Here is a 21,314-nt window from a genome sequence, read left to right on the forward strand (position 1 = left end):
TTTAATTGGCCAGATCTTTATTTGAAGTACTGCAGGTTCCATTTTGTTACATTCATCAAATGCAGACATGTCATTGTTTCCAAAAAATGCTTCAAATAGAGAATGAAATCAAAGTACATATTTATTTCCTAAAATCATGCTAACATTGAAAACTTTTAAAAAAATTACACATTGCTGAAGTTCCTAAAATCACCAATTTTTGAAACCATGCCAAAGTATTTACATATATAAATATGTTAATAGTTCTAAATCCCAATTAATATTTTATTAGAGATCCAGCTTGGATAGATTTATATGATCCCAAACACTATACTAAGCAAAAACAAAAACTGGAAGTTTAGTTATTTGGTAGCTATGAGGGAGCTAAATGACAAAATACAGTTCAGCATTTAACCCAACTATATAAAAAAATATCTGTGATGTGAGGGCAAGAACTATAGTAAGGGTAATTAGAAATCAGACCTCTCATTACCTAAGCCAATAGTTTTTATCCTCCCATCAAATAATCCTTTTCCCAGAGTGCTTAAATAGGTACAAAATGGCCTGATTTGAATTTCAGTACCTTCTGATTTTCCTTTAATGACTAGAGAAATATTGAAGGCAAAGCCAACTAGATTATTAGACTGAATAATGTAGACATTGGTATTTTAAATATGGATACCACTTTAATAAGATTCTATCTCATTTTCTTATGAGTGTCATATTCAAGCAACACAATTACTCTAAAACAGGCTATTCAACTGAATATGAATCAAGACAACAGAAGATAAGACAGACGTTTTGCCTTCTGTTCATTTCAGTTTTGTAAGTGAAAGACCTGGTTAGATAAAATCTTCCTACCTTCCAAGCAAATAAAATAAATGGTCTTATCAAATTTTTATATATACATAGTAACAAACATTTATACAAGTTTGAAGGAGAAAAAGTAGAAGCAGTTTTAAGTAATCTCCATTCAGCCAATTTACTGGGTTAACTGATGTTCTCCATCTCCTTGGAAAAGCATACAGATGATTGGTTCCTAGGGCAAGCTACATGCTTTCAGTTAATAGACTTCTTTCTGTCTGGCACACCCTTTACTTCGATTTCTACTTGTTGCAACATATGTCTACCAAGCTGAGTTGAGTTTGTGACTATAGTGGGTTGAATAGTATTTCCCAAAAATTCATGTTCACCTGGAAGCCAAGAACGTGATCTTGGAAATGGTGTCTTTGTAAATGTAATTAAAGTAAGTGTTGAGATAAGATCATACTATACGTAAGTGGGTCCTAAATGAGAGTATCCTTATAAGAGAGAAAGAAAACAGACACACAGAGAAGGCCATGTGAAGACTGAGAGACTGGAGTTTGCTGCTATAAGACAAGGGACACTTGGGCCACCAGAAGCTGGGAGAGCCAAAAAAGGATTGAATGGTCTTCCCTAAGGAAGCAAGGTGGGAGCAAGAGGGAGCACGGTCCTGCTGACACCTTGATTTTGGACTTCCAAGTACCAGAATGGTGAGAGGATAAATTTCTGTTGTTTTAGGTCACTCAATTAGTTATAATTCATTACAGTGGCTCTAGGAAATTAAAAGTTATCAAACAAACTGATTATGCCAGTTGAACTTTTTATCATGATTATACAAACTGTCATAACATGAGTTTGAAGAGTTGTAGTGTCTGCAAAAAGCAAGCTGAACTTTGGAAAGACTAGATAAAAGTGTGTTGCTTTTTTTAGGGGAGCTTGGCTGGCTGTCAAAGGAGCATGTGACTCTTGATGTCGGGGTTGTGAGTTTGAGCCCCACATTGGGTAGAGATTACTTAAAAATAAAATCTTAAAAAAAAAGTGTGTGTGTGTTTTTTTTAATTTAAAGGTATTGGTAGATTAATTGTGGGCGAAACAGTTCTAAAAGACTGGAGGAAAATATAGCAAAAATCTACAAAAATTCTGTATCCCTGATTCACAACTATATAATGTAATGCAATCCATATGATTTATACAAGAAAGATAATTAGAGGACGCCTATAAGCAGACCTATACTAAAAAGACAAGACCTGGGTCCTAAATTAAATAATTGACAAAGAATATTTATATTTTAAGTTAAAATATGTAAGAATAAGGTTTTTTTAAAGATTTTATTTGAGAGAGAGTGAGAGTGAGAGAGAGAGAGAGAGAGAGAGAACGCACATGCACATGAGCAGGGAGGGGGCAGAGGGAGAAGCAAACTCTCCACTGAGCAGGGAGCCTGACATAGGGCTCGATCCCAGGACCCTGGGATCATGACCTGAGCCAAAGGCAGACGCTTAACCATCTGAGCCACCCAGGCGCCCCTAAGAATAAGTTTTTTGTGTGATACCCTGTTTCAAGTGACCTTTTGGATGAACCAAACAACTAAGGGTCCCAGGCAAGAGGGCTCTTACTGTACTAGTTGAAGACAAATCTGTAATGTCAATTAGCTTCAAATACATGTGGTTTTTACCTTGTCATCTCTTCAACTGCCACAACTCCACAGATGTAGAGGACTCCAGGTGAAAATTTTCAGCTGACCAGATTTTGATCCATTTATAAGGCCACACCTGTTCAGTCTCAAATATTCCTTGGATGAAATCCTGGGTTAATACTGCTGGAAGAGATGCATGCCCTATTACATACACATTCACTAATTTTCCAAAATGCAGTTTTTCCGTCACCCTATTAGAAAATAATATCACTATATTCTGTCAAATTTTGAAGAGAAGCATTTGCTCTCCTCACCACTTTTACATCTGATTTTTCTTTTCTTTTTTTAAACACTGTAGACATAGACTCCCTAAGGGTTGACTTTGGGCCTTGCCTCGCCTTAGAAGAGACTTCACAATTCATTTTGTACCTTCTACTACTTAGCTATATGTTATGTTGGAGGAACATAAAGCGATATCACTGAAAATATTCTCTTATTACTGAAAATGTATCTAATATACTGATGATTCATTTATTTCTGCCCTAATTACCCTTATAAATACAGAATATAGATTTAACTAGAGACAATGAATTACTTCTTTTCAGAAGGAAATGCTATTTATTTTTTCTAAACAAAAAAGCTAAAAGAAAGCATCAATTATATTACCAGTTAAAATAAAACTTGAAAACTAGCATATTCTCCCAAAATAACAGCAAAAAATGCTATGGGACAAATAAAATTAACGGCTGTAAGGTATTAACTCAACAAAACCATATTTTACTAAAATATTTTATTGCAATAAGATATTTACTGTCTCAAAATCAATACAAAGTTATTAAAATTATTTACATAAAAATGAATGAAACTATATAGCTAATAATAGCTGTTGAGTAAACTGCATCAGCACAATTTTAGCCTCTGAATCAATACCTAATTTCCAAGGATTGTTAACAATAGTAAAGAAAAAAATTACTGATGATGGTTGTTAAATTCACTGATTTCCATAAAAATAAAAGTCCTTCATCAGATTTATTTAAGATAAATAATTTATACCTTTGAAGAGTAACTGGAGAAAAGTCTGATTTCCTCATCTATTCTGCAGCCCAGTGAACTTTATGATTAGTTAAATAGTACATTTTTTCTAAACTTCACACTTATTTCTCAGATTTTTTCTCAGTATTAATGCATATTATATTTCTATAATATTAAAAAAAGGATCTACACTAGTTTTATAGTCCGCTTGGAACTAGTATCCACGGTGTAACAAATATTTGCACTGTGTACACTCAGATATGCCCACAAAAACTAGTCTGTTGGTGACTTTAAAAAAATAATATTAAGATGCCAAATAAATCTATTTTATTATGAAATGAAGACTTTGATTAAGAATATATTTTTATTAGGCATTTTGGTAACAAATCATTACCCTATATATAGTTGATTTATTCAGTGTATTTTTAAAAGTAAATGAATTCCATTGTAGTTTTTCTTGAAGGAAAAGAAATCACTTCTCCAGTTGTTGAGGAGTACTAAAAGCTTCGTACACATTAGCAGCAAAGTCTTTCACTTGCTCCATCATCAACAGATCCTAGCAAAGATGACAGTAAAACATTACAATTTGTAAGAAGAATAGATAATATGAATCCATATCTGTAATTTGAGCAATGAATTTAGCTCTAAGTTTTATGGCATTAAGGCCAAAAAGAAAATCATTTAATGAAAGGAATATTTTTTCTTATAATAAATTCTAGGAGATATTTACTGTTTCGGTTCTTATGTGAAGGCTGGTGAGTATGGTAAGTATTCAAGTGTGACTTTGAGAAGAAGACCCAAAACAGTCTTCAGATGGACTTTTATGTGTGCCAAGGGCTAGATACGTTATCTGTTGAATAAATGATTACAGTACTAAAGATACAAATCTAAAAGTACTTTCGTTAGAAGCTGACGTAACATGGTTGTGAGGTATATTACTTTTTTAGAAGATCTAACATAGAATACATGTAGCATGTCATATATTATTGCATACACATACATAAACTGCACATAGACACTTTAGAACAAGGGTTAAGAGATTTATAAATGTAAAAATAAAAAATTTTTATTTTCATTAACCTTTAACTAAAATCTAGTATTTCTTTCAATTAGGAAATTGCCAACCAACTGTGATAGTACTAGCATGGCCTATGACTTTGTCTTCAATAGAAATCAGACATTTTCATGTATGATAGTTGTGGAAGTTGCATGAACTGCTGTTATAGCTTATTTAATGCGTGAACTAAAAAGCAATGCTGCTTCTTCATAACTTTGATTTTAAAAAGCATTTTGAAAACTGTATGCAATTGGTTTTCTTTAAAACCTATGTATTTTGTAATATGCATTTATAGACATTATTCTGAGAAGGGGTCCACAGGCTTCACCGGATTGTGAAAAGATCCATGACACAGAAGCATTTGAGTGCCCCTGTGAGCATGAGAGAAACAGTAAGTGAAACTGTCTTTTGTGTTCCCTCTTTTAAGTATCAGAAAACCCCAAGTGAGCTATAGACAAGTCTTGATCTCAATAAATTAATGATTAAATTCTCTGAAGGCAATGCGGCATTTTAACTCATAGAAATTATGGTTAAAAGAACTGGTGGGAGTCTTGTCAATCAATAGTGTATATCAGTTTAATCTACATTCAGTCATGCTCAAAAACTTTAACAATATAATTGGTGTTTTTATTAGATTGAAATCTTTCATTTTTGTTATCAATTATTCAGATTTTAATTAATGTAGTACATGTATATTATGCTTGGTTGTATTTCCCACTTGTTGCCAAGATGAACAGCCTACTGATGAAGCCAGAGACTTTTATGAAAGTGGAGAAAGGTAAAGTTAAGGTTTAAATGCCAGAAGTTACCTTTTTTCTCTCACTGATATACATATGAAAATTAATACTAAATTAAAAATTTAAACCAAGTTTTTAATTAAAAAATTAAGCTTAAATTAAACTTTAAAATGAGATCAGTCTTACTCACTCTTCCTTCTGCAATATGAATGTCTAACTGTCACGGGTGAGAAAGATGACACAGAAGACAAAAGAGAACAGTAAGGGAAAATAAGCATGTAAAGGACACGTAAAGGACAAACTGATGATACTATACACAGAAAGAAGTAGTAGTCTGTAGTCTCAGTGCTTTTCACATTCCCAAGTAGAAAATACAAGGAAGACAATCTAACTTGTCTGAGACACATGGTACTGAGAAGATGCCATCCTGACACTTAGGCTTTAGAGTCTTCTTACTGTCCATTACTGCAGTAGTTTCGAATTGAGGTGTATTGCAAACAAGTTTTTACCTTTTTTTTTTTTTCTTTTAAGTTGTTCCACATCCAGTGTGGAGCCCAACATGGGGCTTGAACTCATGACCCTGAGATCAAGACCTGAACTGAGATCATGAGTTGGAGGCTTAACTGACTGAGCCACCCAGGTACCCCGCAAACAAGTTTTTACTTCTAATACAAGTTTTAGTCTTCTAAACCAAGTTTTCTAATCCAAGTTTGCAAGTGACTCAGAAAAAAAAACTGTGTGGATTCAAAGTTACTATTTCAATAGTATCAGTCTTAATGCATTCCAAAATGCTTTTCTAAGAAAGGATGGAGTTATAGGTAGTACTGTCTTATGCAGCTTTTCAGAAGATTATTGGTGCACTATTAATAGTCATATTTATTAAATCTAAAATGCTTTACTTCTCCACAAAAATTTTTTAGTTTTCCTCAAAATTTGTGGAACTGGATCACTAATCTTACAGCTCAATCTTATTACCAATAGTTTAATGCAAAATATTAACACAGTAAGTTCAACTGACCACCAGAATGTATGTGGACTAAAAATGCAGGCTAATTGGTGTTGGACTGTAACCCAGAGAAAGGTATTCACAACCTCATAAATTTGCCATGATACACTGCTGCTTTCATGGGGCATTCTACCATACTCTACATGTGATTTTAAATTTCTGGTTTCTTTGAACAAATACCACAGGAGAGAAATGTAATTTTATTTCAGATAAATATAACCACAACCAAAGATACAATGTTTTTAATAATACCCCCAAACTTCCTTCTTACCTGAACAAAATGACTAGGTGTTTCACTGCAAACTGAATGGATCTGTCCATTTACTATTGGAATTATCTTAGCTAATGGCAGGCTGACACTGGAAAGACTGAAAAATCATCATAGTAATAATTATTTTCTGAAATTACCTTATGGGAACTTAACATTTTAATTATAGTACAATACAGTCACTGAAGAACACTCACAGAAACGTACTAAGAAGAAAATAAAAATCACACATAATTCTACCCCCTAGAAATAACAACTGTAACTGACATCATGGTTATTTTTTTCCAGTAATTTTTATACATATCTTGCTATTTTGTGTGTCTTTTAAACACAAGACTATATAACCTCCTCAGCAATACTGTTTTGTATTTTTATTATTATGAACATTTTTGCATCTTATTAAAAGTTCTTCTAAAGTTTTAATCTAGTTTTTAATGATTATAAAGATAATTCATCCTCTAGCTGTGACAATTTAGATCTAGCTCCTTGGAGTTGGGCATTTAAGTTTTTGCCTAATTTTCCTTAAACAGTTCTTTGTATTAACACAGAATTACTGGGTCAAAGGGTATGATTTTTAATTTTATTACTTATTTATTTATTTATTTAAGAGAGAGAGAGAGAGAGAGAGAGAGCACAAATTGGGGGAGGATATAGAGTGAGAAAGAGTCCAAGCAGACTCCCACTGAGGGCAGAGCCTGAGGTGGGGCTTGGTCTCAGGACCCTGAGATCACGGCCTGAGCCCAAATCAGGAGTTGAACATTTAACTGACTGAACCACCCAGGTGCCCTAAGGTTATGAATATTTTTAAGGTTTATAATGTATATTGACAGATGTCCTCTGCTTCCCCATCAGTGTGTGAGAAAACCTGCTCCATTATGCCTCTTTCCACATCAAGTATCAGCTTTTAAAAAAATCTTGGTATGTCTGATAGCTCAAATGGTTTCTTACAGCTTTAGTCTGTGTTTTTCTCAATTACTAGCAATGTGGAATGTTTCTCCTCCCTACTCCAGTGAACTACACCATCATCTATCTGGCTGTGTAAGAGGAGACCTGGGCTTTTTACCTTGGCACTTCTCTATCCTGACTATATCGAATCCCCCCACAATCCTAAATATTTCCTAAGTGTGTCTACCTCTCCCCTTGCCAAAACTAATCCAGACTAAGCAGTTTCTCTTGTCTGGACTATAGCAGTGACCTTTTAACTTGTAAGTGCTCAACAATCATTTTTTGGGGGAATAAATGAATGTTTGTGTGATTATGGATGATATAATGACTGTTCAGTGTGAAACAATTTGTAAACAATGATGAAATAATTTTTGTGTGTGGGTTATAGACTGAGGTTTATTACATTAAATGCAATACTTCATATACCTGAGGCTACACTAGAAATTTCCTTTTAAACACCATGAAAATGCTGAAGCTATTTTGTCTAACCAGTATGCTATGCTGAGATTTGAGGCAATGCATAAAAAGAAAAAGGAATGGAGAGATTTATGTATTCCTGAGAAAATTATGCATTATTGTCCTTTATGGTGGCATTTTTCAAAATCTGTCAAGTTTTTTTTATTGGATGTCTCTCTTTGTACATTAATTTTTCTTCAATAGAAACTGAAGACACCGCTATCATACAATGTCTGTGAGGTTAGATACACCATGTCTATTTAACTCACTGTATTATCCCAGTACTTAGCAAAGGGCCTGGTGCACAGTATGTGCTCAATATATACTTGCGGAGTCAATCAATACAGGTCTTCGTTCATCCACTGCTATATCCCACCCCCATTCTCCTTTTTCAATTCCTTTTCCACAGAGCAATCCAAGTGATCCTACAGAGTAAATCCCATCATGTAACTCTCCTGCCACTTCTCTCTAGTGGTTCTCCAGCACTCAAGCTGACAACCATAATCTGTACGTGCTCAGTTCTCCAACTTGATCTCACACTCCCCCTCTTCCTAGTTCCAGCTGTTCAGCTGTTACACCAGCTTCTTCCAGGTCCTCAAGTGTACCATGGTCCTCTTTTCAAAGTCTTTGCCCTGTGGCTTCTGCCCTAAATGTCAACTGCCCCACTCCAGTCCAAGGCCGTATTTAATAGATGCTCATCTTTTAGTTCTCAGTTCAAATTACTTCCTCAAGGAGGCTGCTTGACTTTCCATGTTTGTCAAATACTTTTATCATATGTTCAATTCCTTTTAACACTTATCACAGTTTGTACAATTATGTTTATTGTCTATTTCTCTTCTATTGTAAGATCCATGAGGACAGAGACTTAGTACAGTGCCTGATACATAGTAGGTGTACAACAAATAGATGCTAGATGAATGGAAAAATTGGCACTTCTACTTCTCTTTTCTGAGTTATCTGTTTGTGTCTATGACCATTTCTTTCTTTGGGTGTTTCCTTCCTTAACTGATATGTCCATAATGCTATTAACCTCTTTGTATAATATATACAATTTGCAAACATTTCCCCCAACATATCATTGCATTTAATACCAATTATAAAGCTAATAAAGCTTGTTTGATCTGTAAGTTTTACATTTTACAGCCAAACCTATCACTGTCTTTTGTAAAGTTCTCTACTTTCTCCATCTTGAATTCTGACAAATATTCAGCTGTTCATTTGTTTTTATTGTTTAAACCTCCTTAATGTTTTTGGCTATGTGTGTGGTACATAAGTGTCTAACTTTATTATTTTACATTAGTTTTTGTAAAATGACTACTCTGTCTTATAATTTACTAAATAATACATCTCTTCCTCACCCCTAATGTACTAATTCCCTGTATATTTTAGAGCCTGTTTCTGGATTTTACATCCTATTCCATTGGTTTATCTATTATGAGTAACATATTATTCTAATAATTTCACCTTATATGTTTTATAAGGAGAGTTTATTTATTGCTTACTTTTTCAATAATTTCTTGAATATATTATGTGTATATGTTATATATATAGTATATACAGGAATATACACATATATAACACACACACACACACACACACACATATATATAATTTGAGCTTGTATTAGTTAGCATCACTTTTTCAGTTGATTCTCTTGAGGGTTCTAGATCATTTTGTCTCTTTGCCAAAACTGAAAATCTTTTTTCTTGACTTACTGTGATGGCTAGAACTTTCACTACATTTTAAATAAAAGGAATAACACAAGGCATAATGGAAATATTTCTAGTATTGAATCATGGAGTATGAAGTTGATTACCGATACAGAAGAGAAAAAACTTGACAGGAAATACCGACTGAATACCTAGTGTATGTAATGAAATATGAAAGGGCATTAGATAGTCTCTGACCTTGAGAGGAGGCTTAAAATGTAACTGAAGAATATGATTCCAGTTCTAGGTGAAAAACGTAGGTTGTATGGGAAAGTAAAGTATGGAGTACTGTAGGAGTTCAAAAAGGAAGACCATCAATGGCTGATGTGGTTACAACACAACTTTTGTAATTCTTTAGGGTATAAGGTCAAGTATTTGTGTTAAAACAACTATTACAATTCTTTATCACTACTCAGGAAATAACTAACACCTTACTAGGTAGAAATTATAGTCAACTTTTATTAATTGGAGCACCTTGATTTAGGGAGTATATAGGGGCTGAAATTTATTTTTGTATAACTTAAAGAAATACTAAAAAAATTTTAGGGGGATATTTAAATTGTTTAAGAAAATAAATGTTATTGCTCTAAGTATTCCATATCCTCAATTTTAATTGGAAATTATTCTTTTTTATACAATAAAGAAGGGTTCCAGAGAATTGAGTAATTTCTTGCCGTATGTATTTAAGAATTAAATTGGATACTGCACATATATACTGCATATCACTTACTGTTTCTCTTCATTTTAATGGACTAGTTTATAGCCAGTAAACATTGGTTTAGTACTTATTATTATCTGAGTTTAATAAAAAACTACAAAACAGGTTCTTAAAAGAGTATAAATTCTACTAGGAGACCCAAAATATTCATGTTGAGCTAAGGATATAATAAAACCGTATGATATATTTTAGCAGTATTAATTTATGACTTAGAAATAATTGTGATTAAAATTACTAACAATTGCACTAACTAAATACTCCCAATCCTGCAATAAGAGCTAAAAATGAATAGTTGTGAAGTAAGAGATAATTCATCAAATGGGAATTTATAACAAGAATGCCTGGTTATTTTAATGACCAAACTACTGAATTATGTGGGTCAATTATGGCTTATAGTAATTAAATACATTTTCAGTTTTATATTCTAAAGAATTAAAAAAAACCCCAAGAACTGGAATTTGGCTTACAGAAAGGTAGTTTCACAACTTATTTCCATATAGTGGCAAAATTTGGGGAAGAAATGAAAGTTTTAATATTGAATCCAGAAGGAGCTTTTATGGAGTCATTGCCTTAAGGGAGTTGAATTTGTTGACAGATGATCAATCAAATTTATCCTCTAAGATTTTTTTTTATTACCTGGAACAAAATATAAACACATCCAAAGCACTCTTTTATTAGAGTATTCATTAGATACATAACATTTTTTGTCATCTTACCTACTCATGGAGTTGCTATGTTGGTCCTGTTCAGTAGGTCGAAAGAACTCAGCCATATTGTCTAGCAGTCTGCTAAACCCTCGGTTTAAACATGTATTCAAAACTGTACTAAAATCTGGACTATACAAAATAAGAAGGATAAATTGCTTTTTAGATTTTCAATGGAAAAGGAAATAAATTCAGTTACTATGTTATCTTTGACAGCCACCAACATTTCTAGTCACAACCTATTTTTTATAGCCTAAAACACTGTAAGAATATATCAAGGAGTTAATCTTTAACAATTAAGCATAAAAAAGAGCTTATTATTTCGCACAACGCAATGAGAATTTTCATCCATTTTGTGAGATTTTCTTATATCATCCAGCACTTTGTACAATGTGTTTTCAAAAATATCAATAACAGTATTACTTCTCTTCAGGAAACTTTTTTTTTAAAGATTTATTTATTTGACAAAGAGAGAGAGAGCACACGAGCAGGGGGAGGGGCAGGCAGAGGGAGAGGGAGAGGCAGGCTCCCCGCTGAGCAGAGAGCCCAAGGCGGGGCTTGATCCCAGGACCCCGAGATCAGGACCCAACCTGAGCCAAAGGCAGACGCTTAGCTGACTGAGCCACCCAGGTGCCCCTCTTTAGGAAACTCTTGAAGAGGTATCATCTTATAGTCACAGATATTGGTTTGCTTTACATACTCTGTTGTGACATCCCAGTGAGATAGAAACTTTTATTATCATGTGCAGATGAGAAACTGGATACTTAGAAATGAAGAAATTTGTCCAAAGGTATGTAATTAGTAAATGGGAGAGCTAGAATTTGAACCCAGGCCTTTTTGATCTTAAAGTCCAAGCTCTTTTTGTTACACCATGTAAGTACCTCACAAAACCTTTTTTTTTTTTTTAAAGTAGGTTCCATGCCCAGTGTGGAGCCCAACATGGGGCCTGAACTTAAAACCCTAAGATCCTCTATCCAAAAAGGATAGCGAAGAGTTGAGATCAATAGTTGGATGCTTAACTTACTGAGCCACCCAGAGCCCCAAAACCTCTTTGATATACAGAATAATATATATGTACTATAAAGATAGAAAATACCTAGTTGAAGAGATTAGTTTGATCTTTGACATCTAGAAATCTCAAGCTCATGGGAGTGTTGGCCTAGGGGCTATAAATTTGGGAATTATTAGCATACAGACAGTGGTTGAATGGGGGAATATGAAATTGTTCGGGACAGCTGAGGATGAAATAAGAACAAATACCTTAGAAAACTGATGTTTATAGAAAGATGGACATAGAGGAAGCTAAGAAGAAATAATCTGACAATGTGGAGAGAAATTAGATTACACTGTCATGGAAGCCACTTGAGAAAAGAATTTTAAGAAAGACTTGATCAACAGTGTTAATTATCAGAGAAAGGCCAAGTAAGATGAACATTACAGGTTGAATGGATTTGGCAAGAGATCACTGATGACCTTTTCTAGCATTTTGTGGAGTGATTTGGTGGAAATCCGAGTAAGAAAAAATGTGCAGATGGCTATTGCAGAAAGTCAAGAGACTAGAACTTGATGAATTCAGACAGTAGATTCAATAGCTGAGTTAACCTTCAAATTTGCTGATTTTTGTCACAATCATGAAAATATCTTACAAGCAGAGGATATAATTTCCTCAGAAAATACAACTAGAGAAAATGGTCCTAAATTATCTTTAGAATAAAAGAAATTTTGGTATTTTAACCACATAAGATAAAGTGTTGTAAGACTGGTATTACTACTCAGATGCTACAATGATAAAACTACCTCAAAGAATTTAAGTGGCTCAACCAATGCTGAACAGCTAATAAACAGGAAAGCCCAACTTGAATCTAGGTCTTCCCGTCTTCTAATGCATAGTCTGGTGCTTTCTCTATTTTTAACACCCTGGTTGTCTTCTGGGTGACTTAAAACAGTAATACTTAATTTAGGGAAGATGTGAAATTTTTATCACTCAAAGTTTTAGGGACATTATAGTCTATCCTGAGAGAACTGGGGGGGGGGGTAGATCTCAAAACTGAGTATGTGTGTGTGTGGGGGGGGAGTGTACACACATCACATATGTGTGCATGTGGTATACATGAGGATTAGCTGGAGCTGGCTACCTCTGGCTTGAAAGTGCATTTCTCCCCATCTCAAGTCAGTATCAAGTGATTTCAAGTTGGTAGTCAGAACTGCTGCAGCTACAATTTCAGTTTCTGGTTTGTTTGTTTTACAGAGCTAGTTGTTAAATATTTACTAATACACTGGGTATACCAGAATCAACCGAGAGCTTTTCTCAAAATATAAATGCTAACTATCTTTTAGTCCCTCAACTAGCATTTCAGAATCTCTAGGCTAAGGAAGTAGGTTGAGGAAAGCATGGGCATCTTGAAAAAAATCTGTTTCTCTCATCACCTTAATAAAAGAAACACTAGTTTTGGGGCACCTGGGTGGCTCAGTTGGTTAAGCAACTGCCTTCAGCTCAGGTCATGATCCTGGAGTCCCAGGATTGAGCCCCACAACGGGCTCCCTGCTCAGCAGGGAGTCTGCTTCTCCTTCTGACCCTCCCCCTCTCATGTTCTCTCTCTCATTCTCTTTCTCTCTCAAATAAGTAAATAAAATCTTTAAAAAAAAAGAAACACTAGTTTAGGTAGGAAATCCTACCTAAAGACAGGGAACAGATTCAAAATGTTATTTTAACAAGATACTAGGTTGCATATGTTGTTTAAGAAAAGCTAAAAAAGAGTCATAAGTACCTTCAAAATAGAAACACGTTTTCTGTTACATGCAGTATACATACCTTTCCAACATGTCTCTAGTTTCATTGAGTAGTTTAATAGTTGTAACATCTCTAGGAGAAAGCCCGCAGGCCTGTGAAATTAAAATGCTATACTTTAGGGTTTCAAATATTAGCACAAAGTTATGATGAAACTAATCACATTAAAAAACCCCAAGAGTTGGGGAAATCTACAAGTCTATGTTTTATCAACAATCAAGAAATGAGTTTTTTAAACTCAAGAAAACTGTAAAAGTTCATATGTACAGATAAGTACTATTTAAAACATGAGTCAGAATCTTAGTTATTGTAAATAATGTTGCAATAAACATAGGAGTGCATGTATAAGATTAGTGTTTTTGTTTTCCTTGAGTAAATACCCAACAGTAGAATTATTGGCTCATACAATATTTCTATATAGACACACAATGGAATATTACACAGCCATAAAAAGGATGAGATTGTACCATTTAAGACAATATAGATGGACATAGAGAGTTTTATGCTAAGTGAAATAAGAAAAAAAATACCATACGACTTCACTCATATGTGGAACACAAAGAAATGAATAAAACAAAAGCAGAATGAGACCTATAAATATAGAGAACAAACTGATGGTTGCAGAGGGAGGGTGGGGAGGGGTTGGGTAAAACAGGTGAAGGGGAGTGGGAGATAAAGGCTTCTAGTTATGGAATAAGTAAGTCATGAGAATAAAAAAACACAGCAAAAGGAATATAGTCAATGATATTATAATAGGGATGTATGGGGACATATGGTAGTTATACTTGTGGTGAACACAGCATAATGTATAAGTCTGTGGAATCACTATTTTGTATATATGAAACTAATGTAACATTGTGTGTCAACTATACTAAAAAAATGAGTCAAAGTAAAATTATACTTTGTAAGAGCCTTGTTTATTTGGCCCCTCTTGAACACATTTCTGGAATATATTTACAGAGAAAAAGATAGTCCTTTGAGGTTCCAGAGGCCTGGGATTTTTTTTTTCTTTAATTGGTAGGACATTTTATCAAAATTTATATGTCTTTTTTCATCAAGTCTAGTCTAGACTGGGGCTCTGTGTGTCCTTTCAATCTAAAGTTTCAGGGTTTAATTCAGTTCAGGTAAGATTGGGTCTGTCATTCCTTTCCTCACTTGTTCTTTGAATAATTTTCTTTTTTAGTTCCACTGTTGAATTTTAAAATTTGGAAACTGTTTTATCATTCCAGAAAGTTTTTTTAATACTCTTATTGCATCTCCTTGAGATTAGAATTTGTAAGTAAGTTTTCTCCTGTTTCTTTCATTAATTCCATTCCATCTATTCTGCTTGTTCAGTTTAGCCTCCATCCTGCAGGTCATGGGGTTCCCTTAAATGGCTGCAACCTTTTTTTGGCCTACTCATGAAGGCAGGGTCTCTGGACACCCAAACAGGTCTATCTTTGGGGACAGAAATACAGCAGGCAATGAAAACCATGGTAGTCTTTGTTCTAATGGGGCCTCTAGGATAAGGTATGGCTTAGGAGCCTCTGGTTTAAGGCTACCCCAGCTGTCAAGTGAGATATTCTTTTCTTAACTGTAAAGAATGGGTATAACCTGCTTATATATGAAAAAAAACAATATTTTAAAATGAGGTATATAACCTATAATCTTTGACATTTTTCTTTTTTTTTTTTTTGAAGTTTATTTAAGTTATTTCTACACCTAACGTGGGGCTCAAACTCATGCCCTGAGATCAAGAGCTGCATGTTCCACTGAGTAAGCCAGCCAGGTGCTCCATTTTTCTTATTCTTAATCAATGAATAATTTAAATCACAACTGCCCAGGACACACCAATAAGGAGCAACACCATAGTTGATAACTGTTAGATTAGGCCTTCTTTGTTTCTCAACTGGATGACTAAAATTTCCTTTAGTCCACTTTGATACTGCCCTCATTGATTTATTTTAAAAAGCAGAATGTGTAATTGTGGTACTGGCCTGGTTAAATTTATCTTTTTCTATACACTGAAGTTCAGCTCCTTATCTTGGCATATAAAACTCTTCACGATCTTGCCCCAGCTATCAGCTCTATCTTCTGCTACTTGGTCTCATATAAATACGGTTTAGTCACATAAACTGAATTTGTCTCCTCACTTCCCCCAAATATAATGAATATGTCTTACTCATTTTTTGTATGAATCATACATCACAATGTCTTTCACATAACTAATACTCAATAAAAATTAGCTCAATATCTAAAATTATGTTTCTAATTAGAAATCAGTCCTAATTGCTGTTTGTTTTCTAAATGAATGAAGTTTTATTTAAGTTATTGGAATACAGGCCTTTTAATCACTTACCTTTCAAGAGCCTCAGAAATCTAAATTTCAAGAGATAGTAAAAGAATTTTAAAAATATAGAGTAACTGGTTTGGTTAAATGGTTATGAATTAATCACCTGAACTGCTAATGGAGTTTCTTCATCTGGCATCATATAATGGCATAATAAAGACTTGGATCCATCTTTATTAATCCAAGAAGAAGATTTATGCTGCTCAACTAGATTTCTGATTTCTTTTAGTTTTTGCTCCAAGTCCAAAAGGGACAAAGAATGTTTAAGAGAAATGCTAGAAACAGAGAAAAGGGAATCAGGATAAATTGAAACTATACAACACATCCTAATCACACTCTTAACAGATTACTCTCTGAGAGCTAGTCAAACCTGAAACTGCTGACTGAACTCACTAGTGTGGATTCAGAAATCAGCCATCAGTTAAGTGTCATTATTACAGAGTCACATCAAGTCTTGCTGCAGATTTCACAAGAAAATTCACACTGTAATTATAGATACTACGAGTATAAATGGAAGATAAAAGGCTCAGAGGCAGATTTTAAAGTAGGTGTTTTATGTTATGACCCAAATATTTCTGGTTTGTTTGGAAGTCAATCAATAAACAATGAAACATTAAATCTTTTCCCTTAGTATCAAAAGGTTGGCACTAATGTAGAAAATGGATTCACGATGCAGTATCTCAGGACTGTGTCTGTATAAGGTTACAAAGAATTTCACAAACCACCATTTGTCAGATCACCAGCTTCACGAGAACAATTCTAATTTTTCTTTTATTCACCAGAATCAGGAAGTCAGAGAAGCCAATGCAAAACGCCTTACCTTCCTAAAATCTTCTGCACAGCTTGTTTAATGACTGTGATCAATTCTGTCAGGCCTATTAAAGGAAAAACAAACATAAAAGCCTTGTTCACTTTTTGAACTCCTCAATAATAAAAAATGAACAAATTAAAATTAGCTTCCAGGTCACAAATAAGAATCTTACCATCTCCAAGGAGGTGCTGAATACTTGATAAATATTGCTGTTGGACATCTGGAGGAGCAAGAACTGTCTGTACAAGATAGAAATAAGGTTAAATTATCTAATATTATTAGTATATAAATAATATTTTCAGTATAACTTGAGCTGAGATTTTTCAGGACCTGAAATGATAGGAAAAAACTGTATTCTTTAACATAACAAAAAGTCTACTTTCAAAATATAAAAAATAATGCTAGAAGTTTACAATCACATGAAATACAAAGATATTTATTTTACAGAAATTATCAGGATAAGTAATATTCAGTTAAATTCAGTTAAATCTTGAAAAAAACGGCAATATCTATGTAAGTCTATGAAACTTACCGTGCCATTTTTGCCAACTGCTGCATTATCCAGGTAAATATATCCACCAATTATGTTTAACTGGACTCGCAAAAGAACCACCAGCATACAAGTACTGTATACTGCTACAATACTTCTTGTGAAACCTTCAGAGAGAAAAGAAAACCATTTGGTACTATTATTAAAACAAATATGTAAAATCACAAACTATCCCTATGGTTACTTTTTTTTTACAAGATGACTTTAAAAAATACATTTTTAACTGTTTCAAGTACAAAAATATATCAATTCAAAATACTCATAGTCTCTCTCCTTACAACTTGTTTAATGTAAATTAGGTATGATCTCTTAATTGAAACAATAACCAATAAAAGCAATAACTAATATATTGAGTAAAGGGTTATATATTATTAGCTTAGAAAGGAGAACACAAAAGGACTGGGAAACACTGAGATTTACAGCCTCAGAACTCTCAGCTGTCCAGGGAGCTAGCTGAGAGTTAAGAGTGGAGGGCTGAGCATGGAAGAACTCCAGCTTATAATGGCAGGTAAAGGAGGCTGAGCCCATTTAAGGGCTGGAGAAAGTACAGATGGGGGATACCCAGAGACTAGGCTTCACAGCAGCCTGGGACAGAATGTTCAAAACAGAGGAGAAAGCAAAGGTGTTTAATGTTGCCAAGAGGTCTAGAAGGAGGAAAATGTCTGGTGGATTTAGTAACACAAAAGTTACTGCTGGTGCTTGTGAGATATGTTTGGGTGGAGACACAGAAGTAGAAGCCAGGCTATAGGGTGTCAAGGAATGAGCTGGAGAGAAGAAAAGGGAATGTAGAAGTCTTTGGTATTATATAAGGGGTGGCTGAAATACATGGTACTATAAAGGTTTAATTTATTTTTAAATAGGCAAAGCTTAAGCATGATTTATTTGATAAGGATCACATGAATGGATGGGAAAATGTAGGAATATTTGGTAGTGTAAAGTTCTGAGACCATTGTGTATCCTCTGTATACACTGTATACTCTGCCCCTCCCTGTCTCCTCATGCACTCTTTCTCTCTCTCTCCAAAAAAAGCATAATATTGCAGGTATCAGTACCTAATGTAGGCATATGTGGTCTAGGACAGGTTTACATATTGTAACAATAACAAGAGTAATACTACCATCACCACTAATATTTCCTGAATACTTTCTAGGACCAGATATTGATCAACTTCCTTTATGAGAATTATTTAATGTGGACAACAACTTTATGAGGTAAAAAAGAGTCATCCATACAATGGAGTATAAAAATTTCCCTTTATAAATATATATATATTTTTAAAGATTTTACTATTTATTTAACAGTGAGACACACAGCAAGAGAGGGAACACAAGCAGGGGGAGTGGGAGAGGGAGAAGCAGGCTTCCCACTGAGCAAGGAGCCCGATGTGGAGCTCGATCCCAGGACCCTGGGATCATGACCTGAGCCAAAGGCAGACACCTAATGACTGAGCCACCCAGGCGCCCCTACCCTTTATAAATATTTTAAAGATACGCTGTCATACAAAGTAGGGACTTACTTATTATCTTCAGATCCTCCCATATTTCCAACTTGTTTGAAGGCCTAAAGAAGAAAACATGAGAATAGTAATCAGGTAATCTAACAGAAAACTTAGAACTTTATATCTTTATAATTAATTATATTACAGGATAACTATAGGAACCATAGGAAACAAAGCCCACAAAATATAGTAAATATAGTAAAAAACCCTGTAATCTCAGTAACCAATGATAACAACCATTTTCACGGGGCGCCTGAGTGGCTCAAAGCGTCTGCCTTCAGCCCAGGTCATGATCTCAGGGCCCTAGGATTGAGCCCAGCATTGGGCTCCTGCTCAGCGGGGAGCCTGCTTCTCCCTCTCCCTCTGCCTCTTCCCCCTGCTCATGCGCTCTCTCTGCCTCTCTCTCTCAAATAAATAAAATATTAAAAAAAAAACACAATCATTTTCACTGGTGTATTGGTATATATCCTTCTGATTTTTATCCTCCTTCAGAGCATATGCATATATATTTATATTATAAAATCATACAGGAAAATCAAGACAAATGTTTATTTCTTTCCCTCATTTACCATTTCACAAATAATGAAGCATGTCAGTAATCCTTCAAAGAAAGGTAAATAATAAGGTATTTTTTGTTTTAAAGTATTGTTACAAACATAAGAATTTAAATATATATAAATATATATTTGATGTTTGATGTTTCAGCTCACTGTAGTTATTCTTATTGGTGTTCAAATTCGCCCATCTTTGACCATTGGGGGTACTATTCAGATTGGCTCCTGAATCCTTTTGACATTACCCTGTCAGTCTTTGATAGCTTCTTTGCTTACTGACAAGAAAAGTTGTTCTGGGTTCATCTCTTTTTTTTTTTTTTGGTTAAGATTTGTTTATTTATTTTAGAGAAAGAGAGAGTGCACAAGGCGGGAGGGGAAAGGGACAGGAGGAGAGGGAGAGGAAGGGTCCCAAGCAGACACCCCACAGAGCATGGAGCCCTTTGCGGAGCTAGATCTCAGGACCCCGGGATCATAACCTGAGTCCAAATCAAGAGCTGGACAATTAACCAACTGAGCCACCCAGCACCCCGTGGGTTCATCTTGTTCAATTCTTGCTACAGACTTAAAATCACCCTTTCTCCATGAGTCCTGCTTCCAGGGCGCCTGGGTGGCTCATTGGTTAGGCATCTGCCTTCGGCCCAGGTCATGATCCCAGGGTCCTGGGATGGAGTCCTGCATCGGGCTCCTTACTCAGTGGGGAGCCTGCTTCTCCTTTGGCCTGCCTCTCCCCTTGCTTGTGCTCCTGCTGACAAATAAATAAATAAAATCTTTAAAAAAAAAAAAAAAAGAGTCCTGCTTCCATGTAGCAGAAAATGGTAGTCTGTAACTACAATCTCCGATTAAGGATATTAATTGCTACTAGATAGGTCACTGTTTCTAAGCCCTTTTGGTAGACTAAGCTAGTAACTGTGTGTGTTAAAACTACAGGGTTTTTAACTTCATCTCCTTGATCTTACATCTATCTATATTTCTTTTTGCCCACAGTAGCAATCAGTGAAACCAATGTAATTACTAATTTGCTTCATCCTTCCCTCTATGAACAAGAGTCTCAGAACAGCAATAGCAATACTGAAGAATTTTAGGGACTTTGCACCTGGCATAGTTTCTACTTTATGGTTATAACAGCAACTACACATTTAGGTTAATCTGATTTATTTTACCATCTCTTTTTAGACGTCGCTTTGGAAACACTATATATAGTTTTATAAATACGTAAAATATTTACATGGTTCCAAAGTCAAATTTACACAGCACAGTATATTCAAAGAAGTCTGTTCATAGTCCCCTTTATTCTCTCCCTTCTTCATGGGTGACTATTAAAAATTTTTACTTTAACTTACCACTGTTTTGCCTTATATAAGCAAATATGTATATATATTCATATCTGCCCTCTTAGATAAATGATAGCATACTATACACATTTTTCTTTAGCTTTAAAGTATATATATAACAATATATCCTGGAGATCATTCTACAGAAACATAATCATCTTTTTTTCACCATGGCATAGTGCTCAGCTGTGTGGATATACCACACAGATGGAGTTCAGTGCTTTTCAAACCATTTACATGGAAGGACCAATTTTATTTCTTATTTCCAATATGTCACAGACTGATACTTTAGTAAAATACAATAAAAATGAATTAGAAGGAAAATGAAATAAAAAGCCACAAAGATATACAAACTACAAACCCATATTCTTTATTATTATATTTAGACATAAATTTACATTTCAA

General features: G+C 34.5%; 1 protein-coding gene across 5 annotated transcripts in view; it reads right to left on the reverse strand.

The window, feature by feature from the left end:
* The window catches only part of PEX3 (peroxisomal biogenesis factor 3), a 43,816-nt gene that overhangs the window by 6,306 nt on the left and 16,196 nt on the right, over positions 1-21,314 (reverse strand). For 2 of the 5 annotated variants that reach the window (XR_015768299.1, XR_003611997.2), the window contains exons 4-13: positions 19,043-19,086; positions 17,509-17,633; positions 17,149-17,215; positions 16,986-17,040; positions 16,272-16,440; positions 13,861-13,931; positions 11,061-11,180; positions 6,520-6,616; positions 3,843-4,004; positions 2,456-2,596 (exon numbers count right to left, since the gene is read on the reverse strand). Coding sequence is in view for 1 of the 5 variants with exons in the window: in XM_028121387.2 (XP_027977188.1) it covers positions 3,921-4,004; positions 6,520-6,616; positions 11,061-11,180; positions 13,861-13,931; positions 16,272-16,440; positions 16,986-17,040; positions 17,149-17,215; positions 17,509-17,633; positions 19,043-19,086 (832 nt within the window). In the remaining 4 variants the exon portion in view is untranslated. Of the gene's footprint in view, positions 1-150; positions 2,600-3,307; positions 4,005-6,519; positions 6,617-11,060; positions 11,181-13,860; positions 13,932-16,271; positions 16,441-16,985; positions 17,041-17,148; positions 17,216-17,508; positions 17,634-19,042; positions 19,087-21,314 lie in introns of those variants that run through there. The other 3 variants (XR_003611995.2, XR_003611996.2, XM_028121387.2) reach the window with 3 other exon arrangements.

The sequence above is a fragment of the Eumetopias jubatus genome, unplaced genomic scaffold (assembly GCF_037043125.1).
Source record: "Eumetopias jubatus isolate StellerSeaLion01/CBP00866 unplaced genomic scaffold, mEumJub1_p1.0 scaffold_6, whole genome shotgun sequence".
Lineage (NCBI taxonomy): Eukaryota > Metazoa > Chordata > Mammalia > Carnivora > Otariidae > Eumetopias > Eumetopias jubatus.